This window comes from Lampetra planeri, chromosome 39 (assembly GCF_965212315.1).
Source record: "Lampetra planeri chromosome 39, kcLamPlan1.2.h2, whole genome shotgun sequence".
NCBI lineage: Eukaryota > Metazoa > Chordata > Hyperoartia > Petromyzontiformes > Petromyzontidae > Lampetra > Lampetra planeri.
Genome location: NC_136145.1, coordinates 9903609 through 9919631, shown reverse-complemented (window position 1 = coordinate 9919631; position 16023 = coordinate 9903609). Strand labels below are relative to the sequence as shown.

At 51.5% G+C, this 16023-nt stretch overlaps 1 protein-coding gene across 2 annotated transcripts in view; it reads left to right on the top strand.

The window, feature by feature from the left end:
• Positions 1 to 15584, top strand: part of LOC144731610 (peptidyl-glycine alpha-amidating monooxygenase B-like) — a 42771-nt gene extending 27187 nt beyond the window's left edge. The window contains exons 12-23 of one of the 2 annotated variants that reach the window (XM_078612795.1): positions 451 to 554; positions 688 to 854; positions 2287 to 2419; positions 3034 to 3150; positions 4505 to 4577; positions 5928 to 6138; positions 6874 to 7104; positions 8485 to 8609; positions 11032 to 11134; positions 12280 to 12339; positions 12600 to 12803; positions 13292 to 15584. In XM_078612795.1, coding sequence (XP_078468921.1) covers positions 451 to 554; positions 688 to 854; positions 2287 to 2419; positions 3034 to 3150; positions 4505 to 4577; positions 5928 to 6138; positions 6874 to 7104; positions 8485 to 8609; positions 11032 to 11134; positions 12280 to 12339; positions 12600 to 12803; positions 13292 to 13467 — 1704 coding nt within the window. In that variant the 3' untranslated portion in view covers positions 13468 to 15584. The remainder of the gene's footprint in view (positions 1 to 450; positions 555 to 687; positions 855 to 2286; positions 2420 to 3033; positions 3151 to 4504; positions 4578 to 5927; positions 6139 to 6873; positions 7105 to 8484; positions 8610 to 11031; positions 11135 to 12279; positions 12340 to 12599; positions 12804 to 13291) is intronic. The other variant, XM_078612796.1, reaches the window with a different exon arrangement.
• The last annotated feature ends 439 nt before the right edge of the window (positions 15585 to 16023 follow it).

The following is a 16023-nucleotide window of genomic DNA, read 5'->3' as shown; positions in this document are numbered from 1 at the left end:
CCCCATAGCCTCACCATCCCATGGCCTCACCATCCCATGGCCTCACCACCCCATAGCCTCACCATCCCATAGCCTCACCATCCCATAGCCTCACCATCCCCTAGCCTCACCACCCCATAGCCTCACCATCCCCTAGCCTCACCATCCCCTAGCCTCACCATCCCATAGCCTCGCCATCCCCTAGCCTCACCATCCCATGGCTTCAGCATATGTTATCCTCCCTCGCCACCTTCCTTCCCCTAGCCTCACCTTTCCATAGCCTCACCATCCCCTATCCTTGCCATCCCCTGGCTGCACCTTCCACTCGTCTCATCTTCCCCTAGCCCTACCGTCTCCAATCCTCACCATTGCCGCGGTGGTAGTGGTGTTATTAGCCCCCGAGGCACCCAGCGGACTCCGCTTTCTTCCCCTCGCTCCAAGTGTTGCGCTGTCGCAATGTCGCCCCTGCAGGCGTTCTACCCGCGTGCGGAGCCCATGGAGGTCAGGCTGGGAGACATCGTGGCGGCTCGCTGCGTCTTCTCGGGGCTCGGGATGTCCGAGACCACCTACGTCGGGTGGGTGACTCGCCGCGCTGGCGCCGCGTCGCACGGCCGCCCCCTTCCCGTTGCGCCATCTCACCCGCGCCGCTGTCGTGCGCGTCTCCCCTTCCCCCTCCCGTTTGTGCACCCACCATCCCCGTGTCGCCAGCATGAACTCGGACGACGAGATGTGCAACTTGTACATCATGTACTCGACGGACGCCTCCCAGGGCGATCCCAGCATTCGGTGCATGAAGCGTGGAGAGGCGCGGCTCTTCCGAGGGATTCCGGCGATCGCCAACGTTCCCGTGCTGCTGCCCAATCGCTCGCCCGATGGTACGTATCTTGAACTTATTTTGCACCGAACATAGCCAATCGTGCTAATCGGAGGTGCGGACGGTGAGGCCCTGCCTTGCCCTGCTCAGCCTGCGTTCGCTGTAGCAGCAGATTCCGCCGCCGCTCAGAAAAATAATAGCGATGTTGTTTATCCACACAAGCCTCACTGGGTCTCGAGACTTATTTTAACACCAAGGTTGAAAGTGTGATTGCATACTTATTATGTCTATAACATGTGGTCATAATGACTTGTATGTTAAATTAAGTTTGTGTGTAAAATTTGACTTGCCCTCTAGAAAATTGGCTTATTTGACCAAAGGGATTTCCAAAACTGGAACAATAAAAACTCAGCGCTCAATCGATCAGCCTTTATTTCCAAGGGCGATAACGTCGCAAGTCGCGCGCACGCATCCCTTGCCGATGATGTAATCAAGCGCGATGTCATCTCCCCACGTCACACACCTTGTGCCGTCTCCTTATCGTTGCGGCCTCTTTAGCATGTATTTCGCATCGTTTCAGTTCCTCAATGAATGTGTAGTGACATACATGGTGTTACTACTGTGTAGCGACAGTACCGAGTGATGAATGGCACTCTATGCGTGGTGCCTCTCTATGGCACCAGTGTGAGCATGGCAGGGTCCGGGTGTCACTGAGGTCGGGTCAGGACACGATGTCCTGGGTGAACCCGAGAGGGCACGTGACCGGACGAGGGGGCAAGGGGACCCCCAGAAGGGGGCGTGATGGTCACGTGATGTGGAGCCAGGGCTCCCCCGAAGGATCTGGAAGGGGGCGTGGCCAAGGGCGGAGCCGGCTACCCCGGAGCGGTTATAGGCCAAGTCCCGAGAGGGATCACGACTGTCCTTCTCTGGGAATGAAGCCGCCATCTACGATCCTCGCTCTCCGTTCTTCGCTCGTGGACCAGGCAGCCTGTTAGCTGTCCTGGTCTGACTATATAGCTATCCCCTCGAGTGTTAGTTAGTTAGGAGCGGTGGTCACCACCCTATGTAGTTATCCTGTTAACGTGAAGAGTTACCTGCTGTGTTCGTTAATAAAAGTGTTGCCTCCAAGTTCAAGTGTGCGCCTCAATTGAACCCACTACAAATGTCTAAATTTCCATGTGGCTATGTTGTGGCCAACATAAAGGCAGTCCAACAACATCCATTGTTGTACTTTACTCTTGTGCCCCCACATCTACGCTCCGTGCCTTCACCGACCCGCACAGTGAAGTGTGGACAAACAAGTCCACGACCCGCACGGTGTGGTTAGGCCCTCATCCAGCAGTGGATGGACGAAGGGCTGCACTGGCGCCTAATTTCCTCAGCGCGGGTGACATCTGACCGTCCGCTGATCGGTCGCTTGGTCTGCGCTGAAAACGAGGACTCCACCGCTCGGCCGTCACTCTCTGGATGTCCTCCCCATCCTCCCGCCGCAGACCTGAAGCTGGAGCAGGACACGCAGTGGCACCCAGAGGGGGTCACCCTCGGGCAGGTGACGGGGCTGGCCGTCGACACGGAGGACCTGATCTACGCGTTTCACCGTGGCGACCGCATTTGGGACCCCCGTCGGTCAGAAGCTGACGCAAACACACACGCGCACACACTAGCGCACACACTAGCGCACACACGCACACACACGCACACACACGCGCACACACGCGCACACACTCGCGCACACACAAGCATAAGCAGCCACACACAACTACACTCAAAGCATACGCATAAGCACTATCGTTCATATATAGACCATAAACTAAGACAAAGATCCCCCTTATGCCCTTAACAGGCAGTTGGGGCAAGTGCTGTTAGCGAGCACCTATGAAATCTGGCATTGTACTTGAGCGGGTGGGTGGCCAGCACCACACCTGATTGCCTTTGTCCCCCCCGTGGCAATGTTTACACACCGCACCAGGTACTCATTTGAAGCCGAGTCGAGCTGGGAGAGGCCCAGGACCGGTTCAGATAATCGTCACTGGTGTTGGCTGTGACCGGGAATTGAACTTGGGTCGCGGTTTCATCGCGCAATGCGCTAACCACTGCGCCACCACTCCCCAACACATGCGCAGATAGAGCACATACATGCATGCATGTATGAGCCTCGGACACTTGACGTGTACTCGGTGTACCTAGCCTGGTACAAGCACTGTGGTGACTTGGTGGTGTCTGTGTGTGTTGGTCCTCAGCTCCTTCAACAACCGCGATGAGTTCCTGGAGGATCACCTGGGCCCCATCGCTGAGGACACCATCCTGGCTTTTGACCCAGTGTCTGGGCACCTCGTGCATTCGTTTGGCAAGGACATGTGAGACACAGCACTCGTACATGCATACATACATGTCGGGCCCTTGTTGTCAATCCACTGCTGGATGAGGCTCTCCCCCCGGCTTGCGGCCCCAGAGGATGGTTTGGCCAGACTCGCTGGGCGCTGCTGGCTGTGCACGTGGCCTGTAACCCTGCACCGTGGAGGCGAAGGTTGGTGAATTGTTGCATGAATGCTGTGCAACTCCCCTCCCGTGGCGCCTGCACCACGGCTTGCCATGAGAGGGCGGCACAGCAAAGTGTGGGGACTACCTCTGTTGCATCTGTATGTACATACGTATGTTGAACTTCTTTTGCACCGTACGTAGCCAACCGTGCTAATCGGAGGTGCAGGGGAAGGACAACAAACTAAAGTGTTACCCCCTCGCTGCCTGTGGTGTTTCTCTGGGTGCTCAGGATTTCTCCCACATTTAAACACTCAGTAATTGGCCGATAACAACCTTAATATATAGAGGACTGCAGAGCTCAGGTGGGAAACTTTGCTCTCGCTCAACGCCTGGCTGGGAAGCTCACTCTGTCTGTGAGAGTGAACAAATACTGTGCGGTGCGTAGCAAGTAGAAATTATTAAATGTATTTGACTGAGCGTGGGAGACTGATGAAGGCGAGTTGCTCAGTTTGATCGGACTCGACGCCTAAACATTTCTCAAAAGTTTTTTTTGTATTTCAGTGGCATGTCTCCCTATAATTATGTTTCCCAAATGTAAACGTTTTAATAGACACATTGCTCTAGAGACAAAATAAATTGCATGCCTTTAAATAGACAATGGCCAAGGATGAGAGTGATGATGATAATGATGATGTTCTGCATGCGAGATACAATTCAGTGCTAACAGCTTTAATTTTTTCCTCCCTGTCAGTCGTGATGGATGCTTTCCTGTGTGGACCCACGTGAATAATTTATCATAGCTTCCCGACAGGAATGTTGTACATGCACGTGTATGTAGGTGTGTGCATGTGTATTGCAGTGTTGTAGAGTGGGGAACGGGAGTGTAGCGGTTAGCGCGCTGCGCTACGGCGTCCCGAGTTTTATTCCCGCGTACAGCCAACACCAGGGACCTGGTCTTGGGTCTCTCCTAGGTTGACTCAGCCTAAAGTCAGTACCTGGCGCGGTGTGTAAACATCGCCACTGGAGAGACAAAGGCGGTCGGGCGTGGTGCTGGCCACCCACCCCCTTTGTGTGCCGTGCCGGCCTTCATAGGTGCTCACTAACAGCACTTGTCCCAACAGTGTGTTCAAGGTGACACGGGGGATCTTCGTCTTGTGTGTATGTGCCTGTGTCTGCATGTGCCTCTGTCTGGATGTACCTGTGTGATCACCGGTGTGTTCCTGTGTTCAGGTTTTATCTACCACATGGACTCAGCATTGACTTTGAGGGCAAACTGTGGGTGACGGACGTGGCTCTGCATCAGGTGGGTGCTAATTGTAACACTAACCCGATGTTTATATTCTTTTGGTCTTTCGGTAAAGTCACGTAGATAGGTTCAAAGAAAATAAAAAAATAAATGACAATCTACGACATTTCGATCGCAACACAAGCGTTCGTCCTTCCTGATGACGAACGCTTGTGTTGCGATCGAAACGTCGTAGTTTTTGTTTATTTTTTGTTATTTTCTTTGAACCTATCTACGTGACTTTACCGAAAGACCCAGAGAATATGAATTCCTGCAGTCACGAAAGCTTTAAGTCAAGATTTGACCCGATGTTTGTTGATGAATGCAGCTGGCCAAAACCTCCAATATAGGACGGCAGAGCTTAGGCAATTCCAAACGATTGCCAACAATAGCCCAAGCACTTCTATCCGCCTTCTCGCTTGTCTGTGCACGCTACACATTCTACAGCATTTTCAGATGCAATTTTGGATAAACGATGCAGGTTTCTAGAAATAAAACGTGATTTTAATATTTATGCAGGAGAGTCCCACTGGGTCTCAAGAGATGCCTGTATTGGGAAGTTTGGCCAATTTTTTTTGACGAGTGTTTTGCTTCATGTGGAAGGAAACCCGAGTGCCTGAAGAGAAGAAATGCAAACTCAGGGGAAATATTGCAAGGTCCATACAGATACATTTTACAAGTAAACTTGCTGTTCTGCTTTATCGTGGCTACCTCTCAGTGCAACTGGTTTTGTGAGCTCACAAAATTGGTGACCCACCGCATTTTGCACTTCCAAATCGCTGGGTCGCAGATGTGTGGATGTCCCAATGGTGAATGCACTTGGCACAAAGGCAGCACTTTGCTTCGATTCCATGAGTTGATTCCACTCTTAACTAGCAAACGTTAAGGGCTTTCTGGCACAATGATGACCATCGCATTCACTTAATTTAGATACATTTCGGAATTTAAATATATGGTCTGTCATGTAACTCACCCTTTTCTGTGGCAGGGCGAGTGGGAAATTTCTAGCCCCCCCCCCTCCCACTTTGTGGACCAGAGATCACTTTGAGGGATGTCGGAGGTAGCTCTTTGATATCCGCTTCCGTGGTTCATTCTCTCACGCAAACGGCCACACTGCTGTGTTGAGAGAGATCCGAATGGACGCTGTGTCTTATTCTATGGCATCGATAAAGCAATCGGACTAAAAAAATATAGTGTTTAATTGAACACCTTAAAGGGCTTTCTCACCACGCACGGCCCGCAAAATGACCGTTAAGCGCCCCGTGTCATTGCTCGTCAGCGGAGATGCCCTTTACTTTGGAGAAGCTAACCACTGGGGCCTATTAACAAAGAAGAGACACAGGTTGACCAGTCCGTCTTCCGCCCCAGGTGTTCCGCTTGGCCACCGGGGGTGGGAAAGAGCCACTGCTGACGCTGGGCCAGCGCATGCGCCCTGGCGATGGCGCCTCGCACTTCTGCAAGCCCACGGACGTGGCGGTGGATCCACGCTTGCGCCTCGCCTTCATCTCCGACGGATACTGCAATGGTCGCATCGCGGTGTTCTCCCTCGACGGCACCTTTGTCAGGGAGTGGGGCACCGGTGCGTGCAGCCAGCCGCCTCCGGTCTAGCGCCAGTGTGCAATTGTGTGTGTGTGTGTCTGTGCGTGCCAGTGTGCGATTTTGTTTGTGTGTGTGTGTGTCTGTGCGTGCCAGTGTGCGATTTTGTTTGTGTGTGCGTGCCGGTGTGGATTGTGTGGGTGTGTGCGCGAGTCTCTGTTTTTTGTTTTGTGGCGAGTGATGTGCGTACTTGAGTGGTGTGCATTTGTATGTGGCGGCTAAAACACTGAAGGGGGTGGCACAGCAGGCGAGCGCAGGTTGGTGCATCTGCCAGTCAACTCACTCGTTTAAACCATAATGCCTTAGACTAGGCTTGTGCAACGAGCCTTCAACATTTAATTCGGCATCAAAGTGCACCTAGCCTGGCGCAAGAACTATGATGGGTTCACCAACACTTATTGGCGAATGGTCGGCTACTGCTGAGTAATTTGTAAGGGTCTGAGTTTTTTATTTGTGGTAGTTGGCAAGGCCGCTGTGACTTAGTAAAGGGTGCTTATAAAGCATGTAATGGTCGGTGAGTTAGCCATCGGCATATGTACATATGTACGTTGAACTTTTTTCGCACCGTACGTAGCCAACCGTGGTAATCGGAGGTGCGGGCTGTATTTTAATTAATCAGTTTGCATGAAGTGTTCTGTGAGCGTTCATTGTGTGGCAGCTGTATCTTGTTCGCTCGCTCGCACGGTTGTGACCTCGTGCGCACGTCTCCTGCCACCAGAGGGCTCCCAGCCGGGCGAGTTCCGCATCCCCCACGCCCTCACGCTGGTGAGCCGCGTGTCGGACGACGACGCTGGCGACGGCGGCGGTGACGGCAGCACGCTGTGCGTGGCGGACCGCGAGAACGGACGCGTGCAGTGCTTCCGCGCCGACGACGGCACGCGGACGCGCACCATCGACCACGCGGCGTTCGGCGGCCGTGTCTTCTCGCTCGCCTACACGCCGGCTAGCGGTACGGCTCGCTCCGCTTGGACACTGGCCGGCCGCTAACGTCACACCGGCCGGCTGAGATGGCGCTTGAAAGAGTTGCTGCTAACGGAGGTGTCGGGGCAGGCCGGAGTTCGGAGCACCGAGCTCCTGGGTTCGCATCGGGACGGCCACGTTTGGCGAGTTGATGGCCGTCTCAGCCCAGTCACAAATGAATTAACAAAACAACACGATGTGTTACGTTTGGTTTTGGACTTGACTTGGAGAAACTCCAGCTCTTGAGAATTAAGACTCAGTTTGACTGTCTTGCTGAATCACTTGAAGCGGGAAAGGTTTACCTGTACTGTGTAAAAGATAAAGAAGCCACTTATTTTATAGAGAAAGAACTCTATTACACTGCTGTGTGCTGCTATGCAAAATTTCCGAATGTTTTCTTCATCTCATCATCGCATTGCCGGCAGCACGGTCGGAACAAGTTGGGCCATGAAAGTCAGCACGTGTTTCGGCACAGCGTGGCCCGTTTAGACCCGCGCCAACGAGTTATAACGATGCCGTGGAAGCCAAAGCTGCTTTCCAAAGGTGGTTCAGTTGCGCCTGAACCACCCAATGTTGTGGTCTGTCGGTGATCAAACAAAAACCGCATTCTGTTATCATTTTTTATTGCTTTTAGAGCTTGCGTGTTTACACAGCGCAGAAATACGGGAAGCATGTCGTAGAGCATTAAGCAAGGCTGGTAACGTAACCCGCCAGCAGGGCAGGTATTGACACATCGCTGCCAGGTTTGTGACAACAGGCCGCGGCGTAGCTGCCGAGTGTGCAGGTGGCACAACTGCTCCGGAGAGAGCCGGGTGTCACACTCCAAAAAGGAGGAGGGGGGGGGGGATATTGGACAGGAGGAGGGTGGGGATATTGGACAGGAGGAGGGTGGGCCCCATTTCATTACTTGCAGCAGGGCCCACACCAACCGTGCTGAGCCACTCGCTACAGGCACCTTTTGGACAGTGTTGTATGTAGAACTTCTTTCGCACCGTACCATAGCCAACCATGCTAATCGGAGGTGCAAAAGTGTGTGTGTGCTGGGTGTGGGGAGTGGTCGTGTAGCGGATAACGTGTCGCGCTACACACTCGGCAACCCGAGCTCGATTCCTGCTCATGGCCAACACGAGTTGACGATTGTCTGACCAAGTCCTGGACCTACCCGAGGTCGACCCAGCCTCCAATGAGTAGCTGGTGCAATGTGTAAACATCACCACGAGGGAGATAAAGGCGTCCGGGCGTGGTTCTGGATACCCACCTCATGCTTCATGCCGGCCTTCATAGGTACTTGCTAACACCACTTACCCCAACAGTCTGTTAAGGCTATGCGGGGGATCTTTGTCTTTGTGATGGGTTGTGCTGTGCTCAGGTGGGCTGCTCTACGTGCTCAACGGGGCTCCTCTGACAGGAGAGGAGGGCGGAGAGATGCCCAAGGGCTTCGTGCTGCGCTATGACACCGGCGACATCCTCAGCACCTTTGTGCCCAAGGACGAGGTGTGGACTCTCTTGCCATCACTCTGCCCGTCTGTCTGAACGTCCATCCCTTCATCTGTATGATTATCCGTCCATCTGTCTGTACGTTCATCTTCGTGTCATGGTGGCTGCGTTAGCCGAGAGAGAGGCGATGTTCCCAAATATTGCCGATTTGTAATGCGAGGTTTGGATGAGCGGATTTTTCGCCTGCGATTCTTTTGATTCTTCTTCTTGCAGTTGTTGCCAAATAACTTTTCGTTGTTGAATACCTTTAATCCAGCACTTGGAAGTGGCTTAGGTGGATTGTGACTGGTAACTCTGCATGCAAATGACTGCCAACAAGCTGGGCTGTGCGGTGGTCACGAGTTGGCAGCATCCATTTGGACTTTTGAATGTTCCCCTTTTATATGGGTGGGTTTGTGGTACTCCTGGCCGCCTGATGCACAAATGGCGCGTCAAAGATTCGGCGGCCTGCGAGTGCGGCTACGAATGCCAAACCATCGACCCACATCGTGAACACTCCGCCGCTGCTGTCTTCACGCATTTTAAGGAGGAATGGATGAGATCCACTTGCTTCTGAACAGACAATTGAGTGGATAACAGATGTAAAATGTTATCTGCTGCTATTAATCCAAATGAAAGAAGAAAAATGTTACCTTTTCAGGTGGCTCAGCGGAAAAGCGAGCGGCTTGCAACGAGTAGATTGCGATTTCAAGACTCAGTTGGGGGTTGACTCAGCTCATCATCCCTGCAGGGGGCATATAAAATGAGTCTCACTTTACGTGGAATTCAAGTGTTTTTTTTCTTCTATGGATATACTCGCTCCCACCATAGATACGTGTAATTTCCACCACTGGATCAGGGCTGTACGACGGAGATGAGCACCAATGGCTGAGTGCTCATTTAAGCAGGAAGTGACGTTCACTGGACTCGACTCTTTTCTGTCCGTGCATTGTGCTCAAATTGCAAACAATCCCCCGAGCGGTGGACTTAAAAAAAAAAGCCTTGAAATCCATGAGGATCTTTAAATTAACAACGACAGGTTTCCCTCGGTTTACGAAAGGGATGCGTTCTTCATTAAACACGCTGTAAAACGTAATTTCGTAAATCGAGAATGGCTTTTCCCATTAATTTTTTTCATTGAGGGATGTGTTTCAGACAGTCAATTCCAACTCTTATCCTAATCTAAAATTTTACATCCAAGTCACTTTTGACAATACAAAATAATAATAAAGAAGATAAATGTGAAATCGATTGAATGATAATTGAAAACTAAAATATTTAACCTTTTTGGGGAACTCGCCAAAAGATGTGCTGCATGTTGGAACGACTGGCAAGGCGTTACTGCTGTTGCATTGTGACGCTCTCGTTGATGGATGACGCAGCCTCCCGGCTGCTTCTTGTTTGATGACCTCACGGCGAGTGCCGTAGTAAAATTTCGTGAACGCGGAAATTCGATTTCGTTCATCAAAGAGTGTTCATAATTTGTCAATTGCGTCAACGGGAGATTTCGTCAACCGAACGCTCGTAATTCGAGGGATACCCGTTTTGTCATTAATCAACCTTCAACTTTTACATCTTGAAGGAGTGGTTCCCACTCGACGAGTGTGGGAAGAGTGCTCTTCTTCCTTGTGACCCTTAGAACTTCCACATTCCTCTAGTAGCAAGAAGGCCTTCTTGTACCAGAACGGTCATGGTGGTTCTTTGACCATACCTCACCACGCTGGTGAGTGCGGGGGTTGGTCACGGGGCGGGGAAGCACCAGGACTGATTCGGATGCCACTCGCCACCGGTTTCCTCCGTGGCCAGAAATCGAACTCGGCGGACGGATTCACTCTGTAAGAGACTATTCTCATTGCACTTAAATTACTGGAGGAGAGGTAATTGGATTCAAGTTTGCCAATTAACCATTTTATGTATAGATAACAAATACACTTTATGGCGGTACCCAGAGTACCATAGCACCCCGGCTCTCGCACTATGTCCGTGACGCAGTCACTTTTAGTCTGTTGATGGTCGGCGATACGGCAATCGACTCGTCTCGACGAGCTGTACACGATGATGCACCACTACGGTGCGTACCGCGAGCGTTCGGGGTTTCGGCGCAATCGTCCTCGCGTTTCGACATCCCAGAGTAGGACTGATTTCGGATTGATTGGTACCCCAGTGGTGGAGTTGAAGTACACCCCTGGAAAAAATAGTCCCAGAAATAAAATATTTAATTGCCTCGGCCATTTTGTATTGTTTGGTACCCCGGGGAACCGCCATGAGGATCAAATAATCGATTACTTTCAGGCGGGTAATTTCGATACCAATTACAAGCTACAAATCTAATTAAAGTTACCTTTAATTAAAATGTAATTTAGATCGAGTCCACCATTGGCGAATGACCGGTAACGCTTGTGCTGCACCTTGCTGCTGCTGCTGCGTCCCGACCCTGCAGAGGATGCACATGCCTCACGATGTGGCGGTCCTGGGCAACGGCAGCGCTGTGTTCGTGGGCGACACCATCTCAGGGCGCGTGTGGAAGTTCACGCCCGTCGAGAGTGAGCCGCACATCACGCCTCGCCTCCCTTCCCACCCCCCCCCCCCCCCCGCTATCTCTCGCATTCTCGCAGCGTTGTTTCGATAAGCCGCTGTGCAATGGGCGTCGGTGCCGTCGAAGTTTTGTCTGGAACTCTAGCCTCACCGTGATCCCTTGTGGCTGTGGATGCCCTCTCAGGCAGTATTTCAGTGCGCTGCTTGCATTTTGCACCCTTTGCATGGCCTCTGGGTTTATTTTTTTCACGTGAGAAAGAGTTATTCGGTGGTTCGACTTTTCCCTCCACTAAACCTCCGTGATGCTTGCGTCTGGTGGTGCAACGCCCATAATCCTGTGCTTAACAAATCTGCAGTGAATCACTTATGTTTAAGAAACTGCCAGACCTGCAGAGCTGTGAGTTGCTGAGATAATAGTGGCGACAAGAATAGAGTTTTTGAATCCATCTTTTTGCGTGTGTGTACATGGGTTTTAAACTTAATTTGGAGCTTTCGTGACTGCAGGAATTACTCTTTGGTTCTTTCGGTAAAGTCACGTATAAAGAGAAAATAATAAATTAAATACTAGCATATACGACGTTTCAATTGCAACACAAGAAATCATCATCAGGTATAAATGAAAGAAGCACAAATCTAGTATACTTAGAAATGTAATCTAATACAACAGAGTCGGATAACATAACAGTCAACACCCTACCTGGTTGATTACGTTCTTCCTGAGAATGCTAAATTTGAGAGAGAGATAAAACACAAAACCAGAGACATATAGACAGACATATAAGCAGACAGATATCACAGAGATACATAGAGAGAGACAAACATAGGCACACAGAGAAACCGCGCCTCTGTGTTGAGGGAGTGAATAAACAACGTTTTCTTTATTAGTAAATAACCTCGCAGCCCCTCCCTCTCACACCGTCTTATGATCTCTTGGTCACCGTTTATCCCCCGCCCCCCCCGCCCCGTTTGGCCATCCACCTTCCCCTGTCTCTTTCGCGGCATCTGCGTCCTCTTGCTGGTGTCTGCCACGCTGGTGTCTCCCACGCTGGTGTCTGTCACGCGCTTTGCGTTTAGCCCTCCCCGTAGTTTCTGCTTCGGTCTTTAACCTCGGTGTCTCCTCCTGCCTCCCTCTGTGTCTCCTTCTGCTCGCTAGAGGCCATCCACCGCTCAGTCAAGAAAGCTGGACCATCTAATGTGCATGTAGGGGCTAGCGGTAAGCAGCCACACCTCCAACAAGAGATTTGCTTTTTTACCTCATCGCTCTCAGAGTTGTATTTGTTTGGTTATCGTCTGCCTCTTAGTTTTTTTTCGCAGTAAATTCATGCCGAGAATGGCAAGTGCTGCTCATCTCGTTGCCGGCAATTCATCCCCAAGCAGTGGATTTATAATTGGAGGATGGGATGCTTTAATCGGTAATGATGTGCGCGCCTCCCCGTGTGAAAATGTGCACGCGCGCTGCAACCGTCCACGCAGAGTCGGGAGACCCGCGGCTGCTGTCGGGGTCGCTGCACGGCCCAGGGGATGCGGTGGTGGCGCCCGCTGCCCCTGGGGTGGCGAGCGGGCGTGCCACCCTGTCGCCCACATTCTTCGCCGCGCTGCTGGCGCTCCCAGCCATACTCGTGGCAGCGGTCGGGGGCTACATGGCGTGGCGGCACCGGGCCTACAGCGAGTTTGGGGGTGAGTGACGTCCACTTCCCGCTGCCTCTGTGGTGTGTTTAACCGTCTTGGCACTCAGAAAGCGGACAGCTCTGGTGATGGCAGCAGGACCACCACCACCACCAAGAACCGGCTGAAACATCGCCATCAGCGCCACCGCCCAGCGACGACTTCACTAGCAGCACCGCTTAAATCACCGCCATCTCTCTTAGGATCTTCCACTTCAAAATAAAGATTATGTACTAAAATAGATTGCAATCTCTGCAAATAACGTGTCCCAACAAAGCAATACTCCACATCATAAGACCGAACTTCATGTCATAAAGTACCTGCAACACGTAATAAGTACACAAATACGCTCGCCCTGCATATTCGTGTTTTTATTAACTCGCGCTGCCGAGAAGGCTGCGTTTGTAATTACACTTCTCACCGTACCCCCCCCCCGCTCTCTGACTCCACTTCCTCTTCGTCCTTTCCTCTCGTCCGTCCGCTCTTGAACCCCACCGCAGCCCGGCAGCGAAACAAGGGCCTGAACCTGGGCACGTTCCTGGCTTCGCACGGCTCCTACTCGCGCACGGGCTTCGACATCCTGAGCACGGAGGGCAGCGACCACGAGCACGCCAACACCTCCGACTCCGAAGTCGAGGAGTTCAACGCCAAGCCGCGGCACTCCGCCGTGCCGTGAGTGCCCGGCCGCCGCCACCGCCGCCGCCCGTTCCGAGATTGTTCACGTCGGGGGGGCCCCTAACCGGTCGTGACGTCGTCTCACTTCTCGGTTCTTTGTGGAGGCCAAGCATGTTGTGCACCGTGTTTGCCCCACAGAGGTGTATTTTCGGGAAAAAAATCTATAACAAATCAGAAGCCCGCGACCGTGCAGGGGTACGAATTCCCAAATCGTAGCTCGTCGCTCATCAGTATGTACATGTGCGCGCCCGTGTTTGTTTCACGCATTGAGCTCGCTGCTTTGGTCACATTGGAAGCAAAGGCTGGCTGTCGAGTGAATCTGTTGTGGTGTTGGTGCACGTGGCTTTAGAGGGTAGAGTGGGTGGCCTTTACAGGTAGGAGGAAGGATGTCTGTGTAAATATCCAACACCAAAGCTACGGTGGAGGCCATTGTGGGTATCGAACGCTCGTAAAAAACGCTCTGTCAAGTTCTGTTCCGTGCTTTGGACAAAGGCATGCAAAGATTGAAGTCCATCGTGCGAAAGTCGTACGTTGCCCCACAGCAAAAAGTAGGACGCACACGACGTGTTTTGTATATTTTAATCACATTGCCTAATTTGCTTATCGCTCATCAATTTTAAGTACTTAAAAGCTGCTGCTGCTGCGTTGAGTCAAATGGGCCAGGTGGTCACAGTGTAAGCTACAAATCAAACTAGCACGGTGAGCGAGCGTCGACAGTCGCTCGTGAATGCAAGTTGGTGTGAGCGAGTTTCGGTTACGTGGTGTGACGGTATGCTGCGAGGCACCGGTGGCAGGCTGCTGTGTTCGTGTGTTCGTGTGTTCGTGTGTACTCGGGTGTGTGGGGGGCGGTGGCGCAGCAGTTAGCGCGCTGCGCTACGTACCCGGTGACCCGCGTTTGATTCCCGCTCACGGCCAACATCAGTGACGATTATTTGAACCGGTCATGGGCCTCCCCTAGGTCGACTCAGCCTCAAATAGGTACCTGGTTCAGTGTGTAAACATCGCCACTGGGAAGACAAAGGCGGCCGGGCGTGGTGCTGGCCACCCACCCCCTAGTGTGCCATCCCAGCCTTCGTAGGTGCTCGCTAACGGCACTTGCCCCAACAGTCTGGTAAGGCTATACGGGGCATCTTTGTCTTTGGGTGTGATGGTGCCGATCATACATGGCGCAGAGCTTCTCGGTGTGCGTTTCGTCACATTTGGCTCCACGTTAGCAAAGAGTAATGATCCCTTCCTCCCGGGTGCTGTCCTCGTACCCTGAGGTTTTCCTTTGGCGAAGCCAACCTTCGCTGTCAACTAAGGTACTGCTCTAGTTTTCCCCCCTTTCCTCTTTGTGTGATAAATATACCCCTCACTCTGGCTCACGTGTGCTCAGTTATGCCCCCTTACCGAGTGCCATGGAAGCGTATCGGGATGTCTAGGAGGATTCACAATTATTTTCTTGCCGGTTTTTTTACTGAGCTCATTTACGAGGGGCGCCACGGTGAAGAGATGTTAACCACCTCGCCTGGTATACAGGCGAGGTGGTTAACATCCAAATGTTCAAAACGTGCGTCGAGAGCATTTTGCTGCTGTAAATTTCTATGTGACAAGCCACTTCGTTGAGCTATCCTTTGTGGCCAGGTCACTTCTCAAAAAGAGCTACATAGCTCAGTGGGGCCTTGGTAAAAGAAAAAATATTATTTCATTATTTTTGTAATTAAAAAATCTAGTTGTGAAAGGCGATGTTGCAAGCGTGCGTGCTTGGCATGCGTGTCGTATCGGTACGTCTGTTGACGTGGGTGTGCAACCTACGCATTTGAGGAGTGTGTGTCGTGTGCTGGGCTTTTTGTGCGTAGTAATTTCATGTGCATGTTTGCAATAGTTTGGCATTTCCTCCCCTGGCACGGGGATGCCTATTCCGCTCGTTGCAGTGTCGCGGGATCGCTGCCAAAATGCGGTCAAACCGTGAAGCGGCTGCGGTATTCTGTGACCCTTTCCCTCTAGTCCTTAGCTGTTAATTGTGCGCAGGATATTCGCCCTATGCCAATAAGAATGCCAAGATTTCCACTCATCTGAGCTTTCCCACCCACTCCATATTCTAGGCACTGTAACCACAAATAAATTAAGTTAAATGAGCTTGGCCAATTAAGAGTTTTTTCCGCGGGTTAGTGTATTCGTACGTTTGTGTTTGTAGGTGTGCGTACAAACGCAAGTATTTGTACCAAGATGTTTACTTTGTAGGGCTGCATGGCTTAAATTCCTTTACAGACTTGTTATGTAAGGTTGTGTTTGTTTCCATCAAGCATACAGTGCATGTGTAACTTACATAATTGAACTAAACTTAAAGCTGCTAAATTTGTGTAATAATGAAGCTGAAGAGACCTTGTTATTCGCTCGAGATTTTTATTCACCAAAAAGGCTAAACGTTCTATTCCAAATGAGAACGCAATGAGGTTTGGACTGACCCAAACTCCAAAAACACCGATCCGGTTTATCCACTCGCGCACGAAGGCAGTTTGCCCTCCTTTGTGAATGAAAACCCAGCCTCAATCTCAAGTCATGCAACGTAGCCCTG